Source organism: Manis javanica, chromosome 15 (assembly GCF_040802235.1).
Source record: "Manis javanica isolate MJ-LG chromosome 15, MJ_LKY, whole genome shotgun sequence".
NCBI classification, from domain to species: domain Eukaryota; kingdom Metazoa; phylum Chordata; class Mammalia; order Pholidota; family Manidae; genus Manis; species Manis javanica.
In genome coordinates this window covers 74,019,934-74,042,913 of record NC_133170.1, presented here as the reverse complement: position 1 = coordinate 74,042,913, position 22,980 = coordinate 74,019,934, and the positions used below count along the sequence as shown (strand labels likewise).

Here is a 22,980-nt window from a genome sequence, read left to right as displayed (position 1 = left end):
CCAACTCCCATTCTAAATCACAGTCCATGGACAGTTTTGTCATGTTCCGACTGGTATGTTAATTCTAAAGGCAGAGTGATGATGACAGTAACAAAAACAATAATAACAATAATATGCCAGGCACTCAGTTGAGCCCTTTTCTAATTATACTATCCAACTTCAACTTCCTAACAATCCTTTGAGGGAGATATTACGACTCCCTTTTTACAGGGACCAAACTGAGCATAGAGAGGTGAAATTATCCAAGGTCTCAGATCTAATATGTGGCAGAGCTGATCTGTGAACAGGTCTGATCACTTCCAAGTCCCACGCTCTCTCCCACACTCCACAGGGCAGGCTGATGACCTGGAGGCCCTTCTCATTCAGAAAAAGAGTATTCTGCTCTGTCTCCAAAGCATGTGTACATTCAAGGCCTTGTCACTAGGTCAAACCCCACATACACGTGGATCGATTTGGCCTTCATGCCTCCATTCCTGCCATGTCCCTATTTCTAGGTGGGGGGCTCTGCCAGTACCCTTGATTCTGCCTCAGTGCCACGGAATCCCCAAGTGTCTCCTCTGAGTGGCCTCCTCCACCCAGAGCGAATAGCACTAGCCCTGCTCAGCCCCCTCTTCTCTTATCATTGGCAGTTCCTTCTGCTGTATTTCTTCCCCCATGACATAACACCCAGGCTGTCTCCTTTAGACACTGGTGGTTCCCCAGATGCCTCTGTAGCCATCAGGGGCCCCAGATGATGAAATTTGGATCTTGAGAAATGGGTCACACTTGTCTCAGGGAGAAAATCATGTCCAAATACAGGAAGAAAGTTGATTTGGCCTTGAAGCACCACTGAACCATAACCTCTAGAGGTAGGACATTATTAAAATATTTTTAGATCTGATATATTTGTATTGGATATTAAAACAAGTAGAGTTTTCCCTGATTTGTGAATAATATCATGAACAGCTTTAGTCAAGGATTGGTTGGCACCTTGGATAAATCAGTGGGATTTTTAGCTGGTGACTGGCTTGTGGCCCCCCCCAAAAAAGGTTAATGTCTAGGTTTTATTAATTTCTATGTCTATGGCCTGGAGAATTTGCTACTTGCTTTGAATGCAGCACCATTGTTAGGTTCTTGCTCAGCCTGCCATGTCCCTGGGCTGGAAGCTTGGACCTTTCATTTCATTTGTGATATTTCTGATGGTGAGCTCTGGGATTTGACTATTCTTGCTCAAACTCCAGCTCTACCCACCTAAAACAGAGTTATGGGGATTAAGTGAAATAATACATCTAAAACACTTAATCTGGCATGCAGTAGGTGCTCAATAAATGTTAGCCGTTACTATTATGGTATTATGTGCTCTGAGGTCTTTATCTCTATGGAAATATTTAAGGATAGGATTCCTCCTCTTCTATCCAAGAGGGTTTAGAGATTCAGAGACAGCAATAGACAGTTTCTTGTGATCCTTCCAACTCTAGGACTGTGTGGTTTAAAGAATCATGTTTAAATTTATCTCAGAAGGAGACATAGTATAGCAGGTAGCATGGTGTAGGGGTGGAGAGCAAGGCTTTAGTTTCATAGGAAACTGAGTTCAACTCTGAGGTCTACCAGATATTAGCTATAGGGCTTTGAACAATTAAGTTATTCTTGTTTTTCTTACCTCTACACTAGGGATTCAACCTCATAGGGTTGTTAGGATTAAATGAAGATGTGACTCCAAGAGGCATGTCCCTATCTGGGATCCATGTAGTAGATAAGACTGGGCATTGCTCCCTTGCCAGGCAGTGCACTGACTACTCAGGGGTGTGGACTTTTTTTACTGGGGGCTGCAGGTGGGATCATGACAGCTCAAGTGGGGAAGGTCTGGGCTGGGAGATAAATGGCCTTGTATGGGTCAGAGCTGATGCTTTGGACACTGGTGGGGGTGTGGGGAGTTGAAAGGTGGGCGGTTCACCTGGGGTGGGGGACTCCTATTTTTGTCACAACCTGGTGAGCTATTCTCCCCTCCACCACCAGAGGGAGCTCTTAAATTTGTGAGCCCCACCCCGGCCCCCACGACTCCCCGGCAACCCCAATTCCCCCACCCTCACACAGCATCCCGCCTCTTTTCTAATGTACTTCTAGGTTCCTGGTGCCTTAACCCAAAAGCCTGTACTTTCTTATTTCCCCCATGGAATGTATCACGGTGTGAAATTACCGTAGGCTTTTATTTGTTTGCTCACTTGCTTTCTGACGTCCTCTCTAGACTCTAGGCTCAGAAAACTTGATTATCCTGGTCACCAAGTGCCCAGTTCCTAAAACCGTACCTGACACAAGAGAGGTGCGGTGTGAGTTTCCTAGGGCTGCTGTAGCAAATTACCATAAACTCGGCGGTTTACAACAACACAGATGTGTTCTTTTGGAGTTCTGGAGGCCAGGAATCCAAACTCAGTCTCATGGGGCTGAAGTCAAGGTGTCAGCAGGGCCGGCTCCTCCTGGAGGCTGCAGGGAAAATCCTGTCTCTTGCCTTTTCCAGCTTCTGGAGGCTGTTGCATTCCTTGGCCGTTGGTCCCGTTCCATCCTCAAAGCCAGTCACACCTCCTTCTCTAACTCTGACCCTCAGCCTCCCTCTTTGCACTTACAAGGACCCCTAGGATGACATGGGGCCCGCCTGGGCAATCCAGCATCATCTCCTCACCTCAGGATCCTTCATTTAATCACATCTGCAAAATCTTTTTGCCTTTCAGCCTCTGGAATTAGGATGTAGGTACCTTTGTGGTGGGTGATGGGCATTATTCTGCTCAACAAAATATTTATTGAGTAAGCCTGAGGGACAGATGGAATGAATGACATTCTTGGACATCATCTTCCAGGCCTCTGTGGCCCTTCCCTGGGCTTGAAAGGGTTGATGCTTGTCATTTCCTTGGCTTTTCCCAGGCAGAGAGGTAAGAGGCAAGGACGGTTCAGGCTGGGTTGAACTCCATGTATCTGCAGGACAGTCTGGATTAGAAGCATCCAGTTTGTTCCGGTCTGTGGTTCAAATCCCACCTCAGTTTCTTACTAGCTATAGGCCGTTACTTATGGCTCCTAAGCCTGAGTATTCCCGACTGGGACATGGGAACAAAATTGGCTGTTGTTTGTTGGTTGAGCCCCAGCTATAGGGCCCGAATTTAAAACCGCAGTCCTGGCCTTTACTTGCTGTGTGACCTTGGGCAAATGGCATAATTTCTTGATTTCCTTGTTGGTGAAATGGGGCCGGTCCTAGGACTGCTAATTACATGCATGCATACACCTCAGTATAGGGATTAAATGAGATGATAGATGTATAGGGCTTATTTGGCAGTAGTGCTTGGCACCTGACAACACAACAAAAAGCATATCTGTTGTTATTTTTCTTATTATTTTCTTATTTGTATTCTTATTGCTTTTCTTTCTATTCTTTTTTCTCTTTTTCTTTTGCTTTATGTTCCATTCTTATCTGGTGTCTCTGTCTGACATGTTTTTAAGTGTTTTTCCCATGCCTGGTTCCTCTGTTAGCCTGAGTTCCGTTGCCCCAGGTCAGAGCCCAAACTTTTCATTTTAAAGTTCTACATAATGTGAATGCTTTTTTAATGTTGGTTCCTTCTGTTGAGGCATCTGTTTGTCAACCTAGCTACTGAGGGCTCCTGGTTTATCCCTTCCTATATACAGAGGCACTTACAACATTGGGACCTATGGAAGGGAGAAGAGCCCCTCTTCCCCCAAGCATGTTCCCTGTCCGCACACTGGAGATGGAAATGTCTGAGAAGGAATGTCTATCATTCCACCTCTGGGACCGGAGGGCCCAGAGATACACACAATTCTGCCTCCATGTCTGCCTGACTTGTTATCAGAAAATTAGAGTAGAAAAGAAGCTTTTGTTCAGCTATGGAGACATCTTAATAGGCGCTTTGATTGTTAAACAGAAGTTTCTGTATCAGTTTAATTGCTGTAAATGCTGTTTGCCTTCTCTGTTATGATAAGGCCTGCATTTTCATAGATTTCACCCCCTTCCCTTTAAACAGTTTCCCTTTGCTTTAAGGCTTGAGTTGGCAAATTTAATGAAATCCAAACGAAGAAAGTATGGAGAGGTTCTCAAAGTTCAAGTCTTTACACCCACGTACGAAGCCTTGTGTAGGTTATTATTGCTTGAGACTAATGATGCTGCAGCCGCTTAATGTAATTGACAGAATTCACCCTTCAACCAAATATTCGAAAATGAAACCAAACTACTGAACTTAATTACTTCTACTTTTTTGAGAAGGTGCTGTAATTGAGAATAACAGAATAACTAGGCTATGAATCTAACAGGGAGATGTCCTTATTACAAAAGAGGATTTGTTCTCTGCTAACTTGAGCCTCAGAAGTACCATCTCGGTTTTTTTGCGGGGTTTTGGGAGGGGAGGAGGCTAGAGAAGAGAGAAACATTTGGATCAGGGATTCTTGGCACACCCTTGGCACAACTGACATTTGGGTCTGGTTACTCCATTGATGGGGAGGGGGCTGTCCTGTACACTGTACGGTGCTGAGTAGCATGCTTGGCCTCTACCCACTCGATGCCAGTAGCATCTCCCCACCCCCACCCCGCCCAGAGTGACAAGCAAAGATATCTCCAGATATTGCCAAACATCCCCTGGGAGGGTAAAATTGTTCTGGTTGAGAACACTCCGGTAGGGGCTTTTGGAGGACTTGTGAGCAATTGCAGAGTTACTTCTTGAGGTCCTTCTAGAGCCTGGCTGTGTGACTTTTAGCAAGTCCCTGCCCCTCTCTGATCTGCTTTATTTTCTTTTGTAGGGAATGATGGGGACACTGACTGCACGGAGGCCTAGCTTCCATGCATAAACTGCACAGCATAATGTCTAACACATACTGAGTGATCAATAAACCCAGTGTTGCTATGATAATTATTTTGGATTCAGCAAACAAGTATTAAGTACTTACTTTGCCCCAGGCACTGTGCTATGAGACAGTGGTGCAAAGATGAAGATGTGGTCCCTGTCCTTGCAGGAGTGACAAATCCATGCACACTTGCTGGTACTGCCTTACTCTTCACTCATGGCAGACATTGCTAATCAATCTCAGTACTCTTCCCTATCAAGCTTCAGAATCCTTCTCAACACACCTTTCTAGACAGCCACTACCAATATCCCATGAGATGAGACCCATTTGGCACCCCTAGTTTTGTAGATTCCCCATGAGGAGGCTGTGATCTGAGCTAACCCTTCCTATCCAGGGCAGCGGTCCTACCGGCACCGAACCCTGGCACTGGACAAGGCATTTTAAGGAGTTAGCAGGGCACATCTTCCTCCCAAATCTGATTTCAGTCCCCAGAGGAGATAGGAATGGAAAGAATGTTCTTTCTCTTTCTCTCTCTTTTAAATTGTTTTTCTTTCTTCTCTCTTGTTCCCTCAGAAACTGAAACATAGTAAAATGGGTTTGGGCTTGATGACATTTAGTTTTTAGTTAAACTAGAGGAAATTCCACTAGCTGTGCGTCTGACTGATATATCCTTCTGTCTGTCTCCTGGGTTTTCTCTGCTCTTTGAGGCTTGCAAAATCATTAGCTTTCCTAGAAAGGGCCCTAGCTTTAGAAGGGCAGAAATGGGTTTCTGAAAACAGCTTTCAGATGGCTGCTGACTGTGTCGTTGGAAGAGAGGAGTGTGAGTGGGTGGGGGGTTAAATGCTGCTTGGTCAGTTCAGACACGCCCAGCTCCCTGGTGAGCATGCCACTCCACAACAATTGCTGTGAAAAACAAAGTGGGTGGGTGCAGCTCTGAAAACAGGGAGCTGGTCCCACCCACCTGGCCTACGAAATGAGAGTGTGTGGGTCACCACTGGCTTCTTCTCTCCCCAGCTGGAGGAGACGTTGCAAACAGCACTAGTTCATTTCCGCGGTGTTTCATGCCTCTCTGGGGCCTTCCAGGTCTGTGGGGAGGGTGGTGGTGCTGGCAGTCGGGTAGTGGAATGAAGGTGGAGGCTGGTGCTCAGGGTCTGTGGAAGAAGTTCCAGAACTCAGGCAGTGGTGGAGCCATAGTGGAGGTTGCTGGGATTTGGCCTAGGGCATGAAAGGAAAGACCAGATGGAGACAGGCACCCAGTCCGAAATCTGTGTGGTTTATTTCTCCTCATTCCCATTCATTCATCCATCCTTCTACCTACCAGTCATTCCTACCCACCTACCACCCATCCATCCCTCCATCCATCCACCTACCAACCCATTCAACTACCTACCTGTGTGTTCATCTACCTCCTCATCTGCCCATCCACCCACCTGTCCAACGATTCATTCACCCATCCATCCACCCACTCATCCATCCACTCATCAGTCCATCCTCTTACTCTAGCATGAGTTTAGATGGTACATGGTTGGACATATTTTAAATAGTTAATTACCTATAATATGCAGAAACTGACTAGTTTTCTTTATAGAGTTTGCTTTTAAAATAAGTATATTAAAAAAAAAGGAAAAGAGCTTAAAATAATAAATAAAAAATTTTATGGGCTGTACAGCACGTGACAAAAATAAGGGAAGTGGCGTTTGCATGACTGGCATTTGGAATCTACTGCATTAGAACTTGGCATGCAGAGGCACGTCTTCTTGATTCCCTCAAGCCTTCTGTGCAACCTCCGAGGTGTATGACCTTGCACAGATGATTCCTCTCTCCAAGCCTCAGTTTCCTTATCTGTAAGGGGATGCTGTCAACCTTGTTAGCTGACAGTGTTGTTTGAGGATGTAATGAGTGAAGGCATGTGAGTCACTTAGCACATGCCTGGCACACACTGAGTACTCTGTAAATGGAAGCAGGGTTCAGTTATATTCTTTCTGCAGCTGGTTTCTTCCAGACACTCCGTTGGCTGCCCTGCCCAGGGAACCTCATGAGTCAGGGTAACACAGCAAAGCAGAATGCTGCTTAAGCCTGGCGACGGTGGTCAGTGTCCTTCCTGAGGCCAGCGAGCCTCCCTCTTCCTCCTGGGGCTTGGCAGGAGCCCACTGCAGCCGCTGACCCTCTGTGTAACAGGCCCTTCTCCTCTTCTTTTCTTGCAGACACACTGTCAGTGCCGCGCTGGTCCCCACAGATCCCTCGCAGAGACCTCGGCAACTCCATCAAGCACAGGTAGGCTGGGTCCTGTGTGCGGGGGGCCTACCTCCCGTCCCAGCAAGGGCTGGGCACTCTGGCCACCAGGGCGGGGGACAGCTGAGGACCTGTTTTGCTCCAGCTCTGATGTCACCATGCCCCTCTCTCTGCTGGGCTAAACTGGGATGTGGTAGCTGGGGACTGCCATGTCTGCTTCTTATTAGCCTGACCTTATAAAATTAGCACATAATCGCTAAAAGCCAGGGCTTTGGAGTCAGACCGACCTGTGTTTCAGTCTCAGCTGGTAAAGCTTTGCAGCCTTGAGAGAACTTACTTAACCTCGCTGAGGCTTAATTTTCTCAGGTGATTCTGCCTACGCACAGTATGGGCATGAGGATTAAATAAGGTAGTATTTGTAAAGTGCTAAGCAAAGGGCCTGGCACATACTATAACTCCGTAAATGGTATCGTTGTCAAGAGAAATGCTTTACATCCTAATTTTGGGCCACCCCCACAGAAGACACAGATTGCAGGCTGAACTCAGAGAGGCTCACTGCCTGCTGATAGGTCAGTCCAGAGCTCTGCACAGAACAACTTTCCCAACGGAGCACCTGCTCTCAGGAGGGGATTTGTATCTCCTAGTCATCTCTTACAAGAATTCTTTAACTTTCCAGGTTCCAGTTTACACATTTTATCTCATTATTCTCAGTCTCACAAACTCTGGGGTAAGTAGTGCAAGTGTGGTCATGTCCAATTGACAGAGAAACTAAGGCCCTGGCTAATTAAGTGGAGGGAGTATGAGGTCGATTGCGACCTCAGCATTTGGTGCTTTTTGGCCTCCGCTATGGAGAGTTTTCTTTGCTTGCTTCGAGGCCTCTGAACTCACTGATTTGTTCACTCATTCGATGCATCCTTTCCACTGGAATTTGTAGGGAATTTCTGTGTGAGCATTTTGCACCGCTGAGCAAGATGTAAGGCCTGCGTCCTTGGGGAGCTCGCGGTCTAGTGGAGGGTTAGATGGTTAACAAGAGACCATGACAGAACAGAGGGATCAGGGCTGTAAGGGGGGCAATACCAGGGGCAGACACTTCCCCATAGCTGGGGGCGAGGTGGGAGCGAGCACTCTCGGAATGGCATCTCGTCAACGGTGTTGGAAAGAAATATGTTGACAGTGCAGTTGTTAAAACTCAAACGAGAAAACGGTGGAGGAAGCAGTGTGAAACACGTGATAGACACGTCAGTGGTCAAGGCAGTCAGATGCAGAAAGGCGTCAGAAAAGAAGGGCCTCTTGTTGTTAGCTTCCCGCCGCCGCCGGCCCAGCTCTGTCCCTGGCCCAGCGTGGCTCCTGGTTGGCCCCAGCCCCTGGCCCAGCTCTGTCCCAGGATAGGCCCCGCCCCTGGCTCAGCCCCACCCCCTAGCCGCCTTGGCCTTGGGCTCAACTGTGTGCCCAGACTCTTCACCTTAACGTTAGGCTTGGTGATACCTTCAGATTAAAATGCTGGTGCCCAGAGACAGGAAAGGACCTGATGGTCTTGGGCATCAGGAACACCTTAGAGGAGCTGGGACTGGGACGCCCTGTTACTCTCAGTCTCACCCTGTGTTTCTGCCCAGTCTCCAGGCCAGGAAGGAGAAACCCAAACTCATCATCCTAGTCCTGGTGAGGAAGTGAAATTAAAAATCCCATCCTGTCCTTAGAGTCATCTGAGCCAGAGCTCGGGACGAGGTTGAGCTGACCCCAGGACTGGGGAGGGCTGGAAAGGAAAGGCCCACCCAGGGGGCTCACCCTGCCTGCTCGCTGTTCTGCGTGCATGCGGGCTGGTTCACCATGCCTACAGCTGCCAAACCTTGCAAAGTAGACCCTGCCAGACTCGCTGGCCCGTGGAAAGGGAAGAAAGGGGCTTCACCAACCCCCAGTCCAAAACTGCAGAGGGAGTCTTCTTAGCTGTAAGAGCCTCTGTTCAGAATATTGCTGTTTGCTTAGTATGGAGGCTTTGGGCCATAGCTCATTCTGTTTGGAGAGTGACTGACCCAAATCAGGCAAGATGGTGCAGCAGAGGGATGCAACCTTGCCCTCAAAATGCTCAAGCACCAAGTTACATAATCACTTAGGATTTTCATTTTGACACTCCAAGGCAGTAGAGATTAGATACAACTCCTGCTGAAAGTGACAAAAATTGAAAATGAAAATTAACTCTGCTGCTGCTTGGTATCTCATGGGGAAGAAGCACCCTGGCAGATAAGGGGGGCCCAGGAAGTTAATCTAATGCCCCTCTGTTCCAGCTGGCTGATAGCTGCCCATCGGAGGCCTCCAAACTCACTTGTGTTTGCAGCAAGTGGTGGTGGATGGGAGGGAGATGAGCTGATGGTCTGAAAGACTTTCACTCTAAGGGACTTCCTCTGCTACTGAAGTTCACAGTCTCAGCTTTTTGGGGACAGGTCCTCTTTTAAGCTCCCCAGGTGACATGACAAACAGTGTTGGGGAATGGCTCAGCTGGATTCCTGGGAGGCCCCCACTTGCTTTGTGGTTCTCTGGGCACAGCTCCAGCTCCATCCATTGCATTGTCCTAGAACAGAACTTGTCATATGTTGGTTGAACAAATGAATGACTGTCATGAATGTTCAGGTAATAATACAGTCGCAACCCAGTTCAGGGAGCGCTTACTATGTGTCGGACACCATGTGAAGCCCTTGACGTGCATGACCTCGTTTAATCCTCCCAACACCCTGTAAAGTTGACTCTGTTATTAATCCCCACTTTACAGATGGGGAGACTAAGGCTCTGGTGGTTTAAGTGACTTGATTAAGTCACAGATCTCAGAGAAGCAGGACTGGAATCCAGGGCTCATGTGCTTATCCTCTCAGTGGTTCATCCTGGGAGAGATAGGTCAGTCACCTTCCCTTGAACATTTCAAGTTCAAGACACTGCCTTTGAACATTTTCTGTCTCTTTCCACAGGTTTTCCACCAAGTACTGGATGTCTCAAACATGCACAGTCTGTGGGAAAGGAATGCTTTTTGGCCTCAAGTGTAAAAACTGCAAGTAAGTGGCTGTCCCTGGACATGTCTTTTCACAGCATTTGATGTCAGTTAGAGCCACCTGGGCTCTGCGACAGCTGATGGGAGTGGGGTTTCTGGACTCTCAGGAGAGGTGTTCGCTCCATTTTTCAGAAATGTGTCTTACATTAACCTCTGCCTTTTGATAAGGGGTCAAGAAGAGCAATTCTGGGTAGGAACCAGGGCCAATGGACAGTACTGGACATGCGCGATGTTATCTGCCAAAGCAGTGTCACCTTGCATTTCATGGCATCTAAGATCAGGGCTGGCAAATTTTACCTCTGGTCAACCGGATAGCAAATATTTCAGTGTTTGCAGGCCACAGGGTCTCTGTTACAACCACACAACTCTGCTGTGTACCTCCAAAGCAGCCATAGACAATATACAAACAAATGGGCGTGACACATTAATTTATTCCAATAAAGCTTTATTGACAACTATGCCATGGGCTGACTTTGGCCCCTCAGCTGCAGTTTCCTAATCCCTGAGTTACAGTGTGCAAAGTCCCTTTCTCCTTTCTTCGTTGTCTTCTGAAGGAGTGTTAGGATTCTCCCCATTTTACATATGCAAAAACTGAGCCTTAGCCAGGATAGTCACCTACTGAGGTCACACAGCTAGGAAGCGGCAGTCAGGGCATGAACCCTGACCCCCTAAGTCCTGTGGCATCATGTTGGTCTGGAGTTCTGGTGAGAAGGCCAGAACCTACAGATGTCTGTCTCCCACAGGCACATGTGTCCACCACAGGGCATGGCTGGCAGAAGGCTAGGAGGTTTGAGGGTCACTATGATGCCCAACATGGGCTCCGGAGTCAGGCAAAGGTGGGTTCAAATCTTGGCTCGGTTACTTTCTGGCCATGTGACCTTGAGCAAGTCACCTCACATTTCCGTGCCTAGCGTCTTCATCTGCATGAAAGGCTTAACCTTCTTGCAGGCAGTAGAGTGAGCATTCAGTCAGTCAACACCAAAGGCCAGAGCACGGTGCCAGACTCAGGCTTCTGTCCTCTGTCAAAGGTCACAGATGCCTTTCTGCATGGCCCCCTGCTCTCCTTGCATAAATATGCATGAAATACCTGCTCTGGTCCAATGACTGTAAAATAGTCAACTGTATCTAAGAGTTACAAATCAATGTGCATCTGTTTGCTTATAGGAGCCATTTAGTTTCAAAGACTGTAGGAATCTTTCTGTGCCCTCTAGCCTTGCTCTTCCGTGTCCAGCTCAGGCTGGGCGCTCTCATTCGGGCTTCTTCAGGCCAGCCCACATCCCTGCACTGTGGGTAATGAAGTAGGACCAGGTTCCTTCCCTCCTGGAGTTGGGTGGGGGCACTAATTAGTTCCACCCCTACGGAGCCCTAGGCGTCATGGCAGAAGGGGAGCCGGGTGCAGCAGTAATTACCAAGCATTAGGGTTTGGAGGCCAGGCTGTCAGGTGAGCCCCCAGGATGGAGGCCTCTAGTCTTTCTGACTCAGAGAGGCATGAGGCCAGGCCCTGGGGTCTGTTTTTCCCCCTTACCCCATCTGCTCTGGGGGCCTGTCCTCTCTGTGTGCAGCCACACCTCGTTCTGAGGGGAAACAGGGGAAACTGGCAGCTTCCACATCCTCACACCTGCTGAGTGGAGGCTTTGAAGTCAGGTAATTAGGTGACAGGCTTGCAGCCTGGAGTCCCTGAGGCTGAGCACTTACTGAGCTGTTCCAATTTTCAGCACTAGTGGTGGAACTCTGAGGCAGTCTTTGCTCCTGCTCTGTTCTAGAAGTCAAGAGCAAAGGCCCAGGGCCTGCCCAGGGTTGGGGGAGGAGGCTGGAGGAGGAATGGGGCCTTGGGGGGAGGGGCAGCTTCAGGAAGCATAGACTCTGGAAGCAGCCAGAAACTGAGTTTTGAGTCGCAGCTCCATTGCTGAACTCCCTGTATGAGCTCTGGCAAGAGACTTGTCATCTCAAGGCTCAGTTTCCTCATCTGCAAAGTGGGCATGTTACTAGAGCCTACCACAGGGCTGTTGGAAGGAGTCCTTGAAATGCCCTTGTTCTGGATGATCATGTTTTATCGAAGAACATCTACCTTCTCATCTATTTTGTGCAAAAGTGGCTTCTGCTATGTAAGAGGCAGAATTCAAACCAAGCCGTGGTTGAATTGTCCCATCGAGCCTACCAATTTGCTCAGCCCTCAGAAAACTGCTAGAACGGTGAGAGCAGTCTGTAGTTGCTATAAAGTTCCGGCTTGCTTCAGGAATTTTGTCATTGTACTTGTGTAACTGCAACAGAGTTTAGAGGTATCTCCAGCACATAATTATGAGCATGCATTACCGATGTCACCGGCTGAAGTTTGAACTTAACTCTTGCATGAATCAAATCCTGCAGTTTTTAAATTAATTGTAGTGAGGATGGATGGTCGTTTATACATGTTTTCAAAGATTGGCAAAATTTTTGTGAGCTGATGGAAGGGTGGGATGAGAGTCAGAAATGGGCAACACACAGACCTCACCGTCAGGAATTTAGCGGAAGATACACCAATAGAGAAGTTATTTCAGTGCAACTCAAGTACATGTGTAAAGAGCAGCAACAGGTGACATTTCAGAGAGATGGCACCAAGAAGGGGAGGTAGGTTCTTAGGAAAAATGGGTGGCACCATTTATTCATTTACACAACTGTTTATTGGACATCTGCTCTGTGCCAGGCAGTGTTCTAGGTACAGGAGTAATAGCAGTGAATAAAACAGACCAAACCTCTGCCTTCTTGGAACTTATATGCTAGCAAGCAGGGAGAAACAGATAGGAAACAATGTAAATTAGTAAAAGAGGTTACCTGCTCAGATGATGCTAAGTGCTAAAGAGAAGAACAAAGCAGATAGTGGAGATAGGAAGGGCAGGGGAAAGGGCAGCAATTTTAAAGTGCTCAGGGAACATCTGAGTGGGAACGTTGGAAAAACAGTGCCTGACGCAGTCATTTCCTGTTCTTCTAAAGCATCCCAGAGACTTGGATTTGAATCCATCCTGAAGGCAATGACTTTTTTTTTTTATGTCTAGAGCAATCCCACATCGGTTAGTGCTGGCAGCTCCCTGGCTGACAAGGATTGGATTTGACCCACACTACACCATGCAGGGTCCCTGGACAAGCAGCATTAGCGTCACCCAAGAGGGAGCTGGTTAGAAATGCAGACTCTCAGGCCCCTCCCCAGACCTGTTCCATCAGAATCGGATTTTAAGGTTGTCCCGGGGATCCTTGTGCATGAAAGTTTGAGAAGCACAACTCTAAGTGATCTCCAAATTCCCTTGCAGAGCTGATTTTCTTTCTAGATCATGGGTCTCAAAAAATGGACTGTGCGTTGGAATGCCCTGGAGGTTTTGTTAAAACACAGCTTCCTGGGCCCACCCCGAGCCCCTGATTCACCAGGTCTGGGATGGGGCCCCAGAACTGCATTTCTCACAAGTTCCCAGTGACACTCATGCCACTGGTCCTCAGACCACATTTGGGGGACCACTGCTCTTATGAAAGTAGTAGTTTGACAAAATCAAACTGTTTTCCAGCCTGACATTTCAGCACATGAGATTTTTCTTTCACAAGGTGCTCAGTCTTTGCTGATTATTTTTCAGGCTTTTTTGCTGTTACGCTTACCACCCCCACCCCCCAACCTTAGCCTCACTCATGAGTCTTGCATCACTGTCTGTGTAATCCCTTCATCCTGTAAACATTTGTGTGATGAGTCAGAAAAATAAGGCTTGATTGGGAGCTCAGGCTGTAGGTCATACACACATCTATACTGGAATCCTGGCTGTGCCACTAACTGAGGTGTGACCACTGCTGAGCCCACGTTTCTTCCTCTGTAGAGAGAGGAAAAGAATATCTAACTCACTAGATTGTTTTTTTTTTTTAAATCTAAGTAAGATAAAGAAGACAAAATGCTCAGCCGAGTACCTGGCCCATTGTAGGAGCTTAATAAATGAAAGCTAGTACTGTTGCTAAGTCTGTGAACTAATTTTGGGGTACCCCTCCACCCAGGAAGCCAGGATACTTCTGAATGTCTAACCCCCTTCCCTTTTGCTTCGATTTAATGCCAACTTCCTCCGGAATTATCATCAGCTGTCTTGTTGGCGTTCTGAATAGAGAGATTAATGAACTAATAGGAAATTATGCTCAGAAAGCAATTCGCAGTTATCTAAATTGAGGCGTTTTCATCTAATAGATTCACGAGCGCAGCATGGAGTTTAGTTCTGAGTGGTCGGATGTCAGCACAATCCACGTATTGTCTGCTAACTGTGGATTCAGCTGGCCGAAATCTGCTCTTGCAGGAAGAAGCTGGTGGGCTTCCCTGCCCACAGTCGTGTGTTATCTGAATCTTCCCCCTTCTCAGGGCTCTGCTGCAGGTTCCCACCAAGCTGAGGTTTGGAACTCGGAAACGCTCTGCCCCCGTCTGCATTTCTTGCAGGAAAGTACACAGTAGTGTTTGAATGGTTTATGCTATGGAAAACGAGAGTTTGAATCAAGGTGGGGGTTTTTGTTTATTTTTTCTGCCCAGGCTGGAGTAGGGGGTGGGGAGGAGACATCTTCCAGAACGACCAGTAGAGAAGTAGCATTTAAAGTGTCTGTCTCGGGTGTGTTTCAGCCACCCCGCACGCTCCCTGCATGGACTGTGCTGTGGTCCTGGTTAGGTGAGCCGCCCTGCTGGGTGTCTGCCATGTGGGGGAGTCTGTGTCACGCTTTGGGGACGAGGGTGGAGGAGATGCCATCCTCCAGTTGTTCACAGTCACCGCCAGTTTTCTGGGCCAACCTTGGGATCATGGTAGAAGCTGGGAATTATAGCTTCTGAGCCCCACCCAGGACTTTCCGGCCCAGACTCTGGGAATAGGGCCTAGAAATCTGCATTTTTAATAAGCATCCTAGATAAATTCGTATTTGCACTAAAATGTGAGTGTGGAGCACCTGTCTAGAGGCAGGGGTAAACCGGGTAATTACCACCACAGGGGGAAGTGCTGGGTCTACAGTGGGGTCGGGCACATCAAGGGAGGCTGCCGGGAGGACTTCAAAGTCTTTGGAGAAGGGTTGGAGTTAGCCAGGTAAAGCTGGGGTGAGGCTGGTCTGGGTCGAGGGAACAGCATGGGCAAAGGCTTGGATCGGGACTTAGAAGGGCTCGAGCATGTGTGCAGTTGTACCAGGCAGGCCCGGGGGCCAGAGGAGACTGCTTCTGCTCTGCAGCCACAGTACCACGCCCGCCGCTATGACTGGGCTGCTATCACCCGCAGCTCCTGGCCTGGGCGGGTCCCTGCATGGGGGCCTGCTCACCCCCCATCCAGTCCCTGCTCCTGGGAAAGCAGCTGGACTCCGGAGCTCTCATGATGCCGGAGTGGGTAGGACTAGGCCTCGGGGAGGAGTTGCTGGTGTTGGGATGATCTTCCTCTGGGTGGTCGAGTGGGGCGCAGAAGCCAGCAGTTCTGATGTTCCCTGAGTCACCTGCTTGTAGGGCCTGATATGGGCAGAGTGTGGATATAGAATACCTTGCAGATGCTAAGGCTCCTTTTCCTCCAGGACTGGGGGGTACTCACTCCTCTGCTTTGAAGACAGAGTGATAAAATGAGCAGCCACTGAACACAGCCGCCCCTCACCCCCGTGTGTCTTGATGTCCTGCTCACATTCCCAGTTGCCACTGGCACTGCTGCTAGGGGCTCCTACCTAAGACCTCTGGGGGCTTGTGCTTGCGTGATTACACCCGCTTCACCCTGAGGAGGCAGGGAGTGAGCCCCACTGGACTTGCCGGTGCAGGTAGGCAAAGAGCCAGTCTGCTTGCCTCAAGGCAGTTCACAGTCCAGAGGCCCCCCGAAGGATCGGGCTGGGACTAGCGTCACCTGAAACCACATGCTTCTTAGCTTCTCCCCCACTGCCTGCCCTGCTTTCTCTCCAGTGCAATAGGTTTGGCTTGGAGAAGCTCCGTAAATCACTTGTAGGAAGACCCATGCCAGGATCTGCTTCTAGGAACCCAACTTAGGATAGCAAAACAACAGCAAGATCCGGACGCTAGAACCGCAGAGAGCTGAGTTCAGGCCCTGGCTCTGGCACTTCCTGTCTGTGTGATTCTGGGAAAGTTCCTAAGCCTCCCTCATGTGAAATGAGGCTAATACATTGATTCAGTGTGGTAAGACACGTGAGTGCCCTAATCACATGAATGACCTGCGGATTCCTTCAAAGCAGAGTCTTTAAGTTGTTCAGCATGAATCTAGATACAGAAATGGATTTTCTATTAATATAAAGTGTGCAAAGACACATACTTACTAAATCACCTCCATGGATTGAAGCAAAACTTGAAGTTCTGGAAAATTTAGCACATTTCCTACTTTTGTATAATTCTTGTTCTCCAATTCTTTGGGGATTTTCTGAGCCAGTGCACTTCTTGGGAGATATGTTAATAAGATCAGGGTTTCTCCACCTTGGCACTGTTGTATTTTGGGTCAGATAGTTCTTCTTTTGGGGGCTGTCCTGTGCACTGTAGGGTGTTAGTCAAATCCCTGGCCTCTACCCATCAGATGTCAGTAGTGCCCCTCACCCACCCCGAGATACGACAAGCAAAAATGTCTCCAGATATTGCCAAGTGTTGCCTGTTGGAAGGTGACGTGGGGCAAAATTGCCCTTGGTTGAGAACCCCTGATTTATATAATAAATCATTCATTCACAACTGGAGGGACTGTGGTATGCATTATTCAGTTTCAGAGTACCAGCATTACTGAATTATTCAACAGAATAATCAAACATCTCGGTTTGCTGGGACTTCCCTGGATTTAGCACTGAAAAGTCCCATGTCTTGGGTGACCCAAGTTGGTTGGGGCAGGTCTGTGCTGGTAGAAACATTTCCTGTGTTCCAGTTAAGGTCACATCTATAACAGTGAGATCCGTAAAGTGTCCCTGGGAAGGTAAAGAGTGCATTTAGAAACCTGAGTTAACCAGCAGATTTCCAGTTTATTCCAGTGGTATTTTAATACTCTTTATATGAGTCCCCTCTGCTCTTGCCTGGAAGTGCTGGCATTTACTTACTTTCATGTGAGCAGTTGCTTTACTAATTTTCGTGTAGATGAGCCGTGTTCACCTTTATCTACCTTTGCTCTGTTATTGGGTCTCTTCACTTGGATTTCATACTCTTTTTGGTTCTCTTCTTTCCCTGTATGATCTCTGAGCCTGTGTTCTTGCATCAAAATACAGCGTTTTATCAGAAAATGGCCTGCTTTTGCAATCGCTCCAGCCGCAGGTGATGAGGAGGTAAACGTGTGAAGTAAGCTGTGGCTACTTTGAGCCTCTGGACACACCAATTCTCCCTGTTCTTGAGAAACTGGGGAAATGATGCGCACTGACGTTGCAGCTGCTGCGAAGTTCCTGGAAGCTTCAGGAATTTGCACAACAGGCAGGATATGGGCAGGATATAATTATGGGCATGCATTTCAGAGATCACTAGCTTGAAGCCTGAACTTAGTTTTCCATGAGTAGAAACACTCCATGAGTTTTTGCAGTAATCATAATGGCAATCAATGGTCCCTTATATGCATTTTTACTTATTGCAAACCAAATTTTGGGTCCAAGTACCATTGCATGTATGGGATGATTATAATTCTACTAGAGGCTGAGGTGGGGAGTTGGATATGATGGTGGTGACGATATCACATATTGAGGGCTTACTAAGTGCCATTTGGCTAAAGATTTGCCATGCATGATCTCATTTAATCCTTGCAAAAACCGTGGTAGGTAGGGTCTATTCCTATCCCCATTTTCGAGGTGAGGAAACAGGCCTTCAGGAGTAGATAGCTGGCCCCAAGTCTCACAGTGGGTGGATCTGCTCCACAAAACGCCCCTCTGACTCAAGATCCTAGACTCTTAAAAGTTTTACAGGGGCAAAGGGCTGGCCATAAATGCCAGCTCCTACTCTGCTTCATGTTAAACTAAACAGCTGAACAGAACGTGAGAGTCTGATCTCAGTCTGACTGGACCAGAGCTCTTAGTGTCCCCGCCTCCACCTGCTGCCCTCCCCTGTCATCCCTTCTTGAATTGCAAGATGACAAGTGGCTCTTGGCATTCTAATGGACACTTCTAGGACCTGGGAACCGAACTCTGTACTCTCTCCCCTCTCTCAGGGAAGTTGGGGGGCGGGGCAGGGCATCTCCAACACATAGTAAGTCTACAGTTTCCCTGCAATATCCTCTTATGGAGAGAACAGTGCTGGGGCTTTCCTGATTATTTGGCGTTACTTCCCTGGAGCCTGCAGTCTGATTTATATGTTAATACTGCCCACCGCCCTTGCTCATTTCTGTGGTGGGGTTTTCTTTCTAACCCAGTTGTAAGCCAAAGAGCTCAACCCCACGGAGCTGTCAGCAGTGAGGGAAAGGGTGTTTTGATATCCTTCACTGAGACCCTGTGGAGAAGTTTCTAGAAGCACTGGCTCAAGTGAGAGACCACAGGGGAACCAAAAGGAGACAAAACTGCTCAGCTGAGGGATTCAGTGAAACCTACAGCAAAGTGGTAATGATTTGGTTCTGTGATTTTGCAAGAAGCCTGAAGGAGCATTTATGCAGTAGCCTGGGAAAAGGGGAGCAGAAGCAGAGAGTAGGAAAGGTAATGAGAGAGGGACTTGGCTGCTCTTTAATTTTAAATATTTACTGCCAGGGGTGGGGGAGGGGTCTCCCTAAAATCCTTATCTAGCCTTCACCTCCCTGTTTAAAACCTCTCTTAGATACCTGCTCTCCAGACAAAATCCGGCCTCATGATGAGACCCTGTGCCACCCCTTGCCTACCTTTCCCTCCTCCCCTCTCACTACTTCTCTCCTTATACCCAGAGCTCCAGCTTCCCCGAGCCATCCAGCCTGCAGCAGGCCATGTGCCTACTCACTGACACATCTTTGCACCTGCCTTTTATTGCTTCTGCCTGGCTCTCTCTCCCACACCTCTGCAAGCTCCCTTTTATCTTTGGGGATCCGCTCAGTCATTGCCTCCTGCAGGAAGCCCTCCCTGACTCCCTCAGATCCACTATGTCACACCCTGCCCTGCCCTGTCATTCCACATGACTTACTACGTTGTGTTGCCTACTTAGCTTCCTGTCGCTCTGACCAGACTTTAAACTATTTGAGGACAGAGCTGTGTCTGGATTTACTGTTTATTCCTCCAGGGCTGGCACAGAGCTTGGCGTATAGCAAATGCTCAGTAAATAATGTGTTGCTGGAGTAGATCTCAGTAGCTCTCTGGGGAGAAAGTGGTTCTTGCCAACTCAAGGTCCTGAGAAACTGGTTCTAATCTAAATGGGATCATTTCTAAGAGGCAAAGCTGAGGCAGGGGGATAAGTGGGAAGATGCTCCTGCTTGAAGCAACAGGAGACATGTTTACATACATAGACGGGGAACTCCTTGCTGGGTGTCTGTAAGGATGACAATTAAGGAAAGAGTTTTGCCCTGTTGTGTTGCATACCACGGGGCCTCGCTCAGCCCCTGGCGCAGAGGAAGGCAGCTGTGTTTTCTGTGTGCCTGAGTGAATGAATAATCTGACTCTGCCCTTTAGTATCTCTTTGGTTGGGTTGCTTACGGACCCTCAGTCTTCTTGACTCTGAAATGGGTATAATGGCATCCGCCTAGCTCTGCACTGTTGTTCAGAGTAACGGGGTCATGGAACAGCACCTGACCGAAAGTTAACGTTTGCTTAATGTTTCCTCGATCACATGTTGGGGGCCAGGTTTCTAAAACACTTCACTTGTACTCCGTTAGGAAAGGCTGTGCCCTGCACAGATGGACTCCAAAGTGAGCTGGGGTGGGATCAGGGAAAGTAGGAGAAATCAGGGATTTGGGCTGCTCAGAGCAACGGTTTCATAAATTGGGTTGAATTGCCCAATGAACCATTTGAAATGAACATGACCGTCTTCACCAGCACGAGTCTTGCCCCCCCGTCCTCCCAGGAAGGCTAGTGCTCTGATCTCAGCCCCATGCTGGGCTCTGGGCTTGCCTCTGCTCTGCGGGGCTGCTGGGGGCCATGACACATCCATTAAGGAAGCAGCAGAGCTGCTCACAAAGGGACCATTTGTCCCCCACAGTTCCCGGGCAAGATCCATGGAGGTCCAGTCTGCTTGGAGTCAAATCCCTGTCCCTCCCAGACTTTGGGAGGAGGGAAGGCAGACAGAAAGGAATGCAGAGAGGAACATATTTGCCCTTTGCAAACTGCACAGGATTATCACTGGTAAGAAATAGAAATAATTTTTCGGTAAAGAGTTTTTGATAGAGAATATTACTGTCCCTACACCAGTAGCATTTGATGGGTTTTCCCTCCTGCTGGTCTTCCTTTTTCCCCCCTTTCCTCCTTTTTCCCTGTCTCTCCAATATTTATTCAGCATGTATTATACCAGCCACCATGCCAGCCACTGAAAGGGGGGTAGGAAAGGAAGCTACATAGATGAGGAAGACCCAGATCTTGCCCTCAAGATAAGTTCCCATAGTTAATTTTCCGAGGGAGGGGATATCTTTTAGCCTGCAGCACTTTGGGGAATGAGATAGGCCATGTAAGCGACTTTTCTTGATAACTGAAGCTTATCCTATTAGCCTTGGAAGTTTAAAAAAAAAACTTTTTCAATGGGAGTTTTAAATAAATCCTTCCCAAGTTTCCAGGCTGTGTGGAGTTCAGTGGCATTCCCTGCGGGCACACAAGTGTGTTTCAGCCCCTCCTGCAGAAACACTGACCCATTTGCTGCCGAGCTGGGTGCCACGCGAGCTGTTTCTCATTTGATCGTCGTTGCAGTTTTGCAGATGAGGAGCGTAGACCTCAGCAAGTCAGACCACGCCCCCTTGGGCTGGGAAGGGCGGGTCTGTGATTCAAGCTCAGGTCGGCTTGATCCTGAAGCCCAAGCTTGTCACCCATTGTGGAAGCCTATCTGGCATTTCCTGGTGCCTGGAGTTGTTCACAGCCACAGTCCTAAATCATGGTGCTCCTCCAGGCCACTTGGGGTGCAGAGGCTTGTCAGGGGGCTGTCAGCCATGTCCTCCCCACCCCTCCCTTTTCCTCCTTGTGGAACGGAGCACCTGGCAAACCACATTCATTAAGGAAAGAGACACACTAGGGACAAGGACCACAGAGCTCAGGGCAGACCACCTCGGTGTTCCAAACCTCCTTTAGTAATCATGGTGTCTTAATTGGGCTCCCCGGATTCTACAGACCTCAATGAGGATTCAAGGGCAGGTGGTTTATCTGAGAGGTGGTCCCAGGCCAGACCAGCAGGAGCATGGGGAGTGATCCTGGTGTCTTAATTGGGCTCCCCTGATTCTACAGACCTCAACGAGGATTCAAGGGCAGGTGGTTTATCTGAGAGGTGGTCCCAGGCCAGACCAGCAGGAGCATGGGGAGTGAGACAGGCAAGGGAAGGCAGCCAGTGCTGGGTGCCTCAAATAGCAGGTTATAGCTTTGGGCAACTGGGGTCGAATCCCATGTCTACACACCTCTGAGTCATCCCACCTAAGGTAGAGGAAGCTGGAATATTCACCAATCAACTTCCACCCATGGTTGTTTGAGGTCTGCAAGCATTCCAGCCAGCCCACATTTCCAGCCAGAGAAATGTGGTTCTCCAGTCGAGGATCTTACAGGCTTGCAGTGGAAAGTGGCTGCACAAATTAGCAATAAAAATGACAACCAGAATACAAACAATAGTGCCTGCTACTTCAAGTATCTGTCCTCAACGCTTTACTTGCCCTGTAATATTAGCCTTCTGTGCAACCCTGTGAGGCAGATGCTATGATTGTCCCCACTTTACAGATGAAGATACTGAGGGTCAGAGTGGGTCCATGACTTGCCCAAGTTTCACAGCCAAGAAGTCATGGTGTCAAATTTTGAAAACAGATTCATTCTGTAGATTGTCCTGACCACATGTCCCTTTTTTGCAGGAGAGAGTGCTGTCTTCGGGAAGATTCAGGCTCGTAGACATCTCTCATTGGGAAATAGAATGTGTCCCTCTTACACAGGGGTTCTTGAGCTCTGGCGTGCACTTGCTAAAAATTCACATGCGCAGTGCTTACCAAATAGGACCTTGGAGGATAAGCCTTGGGGATCTGATTCTGAAGCAGGGCTCTACCTTTAAATTATATGGTAGTAGGTTTTTCTTCCATCGGCAGTGAGAATGAAAAGTCTAATTTGGGTGGAAGCGTGTGTATTTCTTGCTGGAGAAACAAGTCTTCAGAAGTGGGACATAGTGTGTCTGTCTGCGCTGTGCCAAAGCCTCATCTCAGTCCCTCTGCCTCTGTCCACCAGGGTCTGTGTGATTTCAGGGCTAGGCTAGTGCTGCTAACTCAGCAGGTCCTGGGCGTGCTGGTGCTAGTTCTTGAGGTCTGAACCTCCATGCAGGGTTCAAGTGTCCAGGCGTGGGAGACGGATCCGCGGGTTTTCTGCATGAGCAGTGGGCGTGCACCTGTTCTGAGCGCTGCCCTCTGAAGCCCTGGCTGGAAGGACAAGCATTTCATCTCTAACCCTTTGGCCAGAGGTGAGGGAATGTTTTTCCATTACTGCAAAAGATAAACAAGGGACACTGAAAAGGAAAATGCGAGGAGGAGGCAGGAAAAAGGCCTCGCCTGTCCTGTCCTGGTTCGGAGGTGGTCCCAAGGCTGCATTTAACCACTTGCCCCTGCTTCAGAGCACTGTGCATAAGAGCCAGTGGGCTTCCTCACATCTCCCCATCACCATTCCAGCTGGGCTTTTCAGGGGAGACTCGCAGGTGGGAGTGGCACAAAGGAAAAATTCCCCTCTGGAAGCTTCCAGGGTGGAGTTGAGCTATTTGAAATAGGAATGAGTGCAGAAAGTTCCTGGTTCAACTTTCCTTTGGCAATAGCAGATTGCCTGACTCACGGCTTCCCAAACATCAGTCCAAGCTTGTTAGAGCTCTACAGAATCAAATGCAG

General features: G+C 48.4%; 1 protein-coding gene across 3 annotated transcripts in view; it reads left to right on the top strand.

Moving 5' to 3' along the window:
• KSR2 (kinase suppressor of ras 2) overlaps nucleotides 1–22,980 on the top strand; it is a 371,798-nt gene that overhangs the window by 258,021 nt on the left and 90,797 nt on the right. For all 3 annotated transcript variants that reach the window (XM_073222345.1, XM_073222344.1, XM_073222346.1), the window contains 2 exons: nucleotides 7,020–7,089; nucleotides 10,005–10,088. In XM_073222345.1, coding sequence (XP_073078446.1) covers nucleotides 7,020–7,089; nucleotides 10,005–10,088 — 154 coding nt within the window. The remainder of the gene's footprint in view (nucleotides 1–7,019; nucleotides 7,090–10,004; nucleotides 10,089–22,980) is intronic.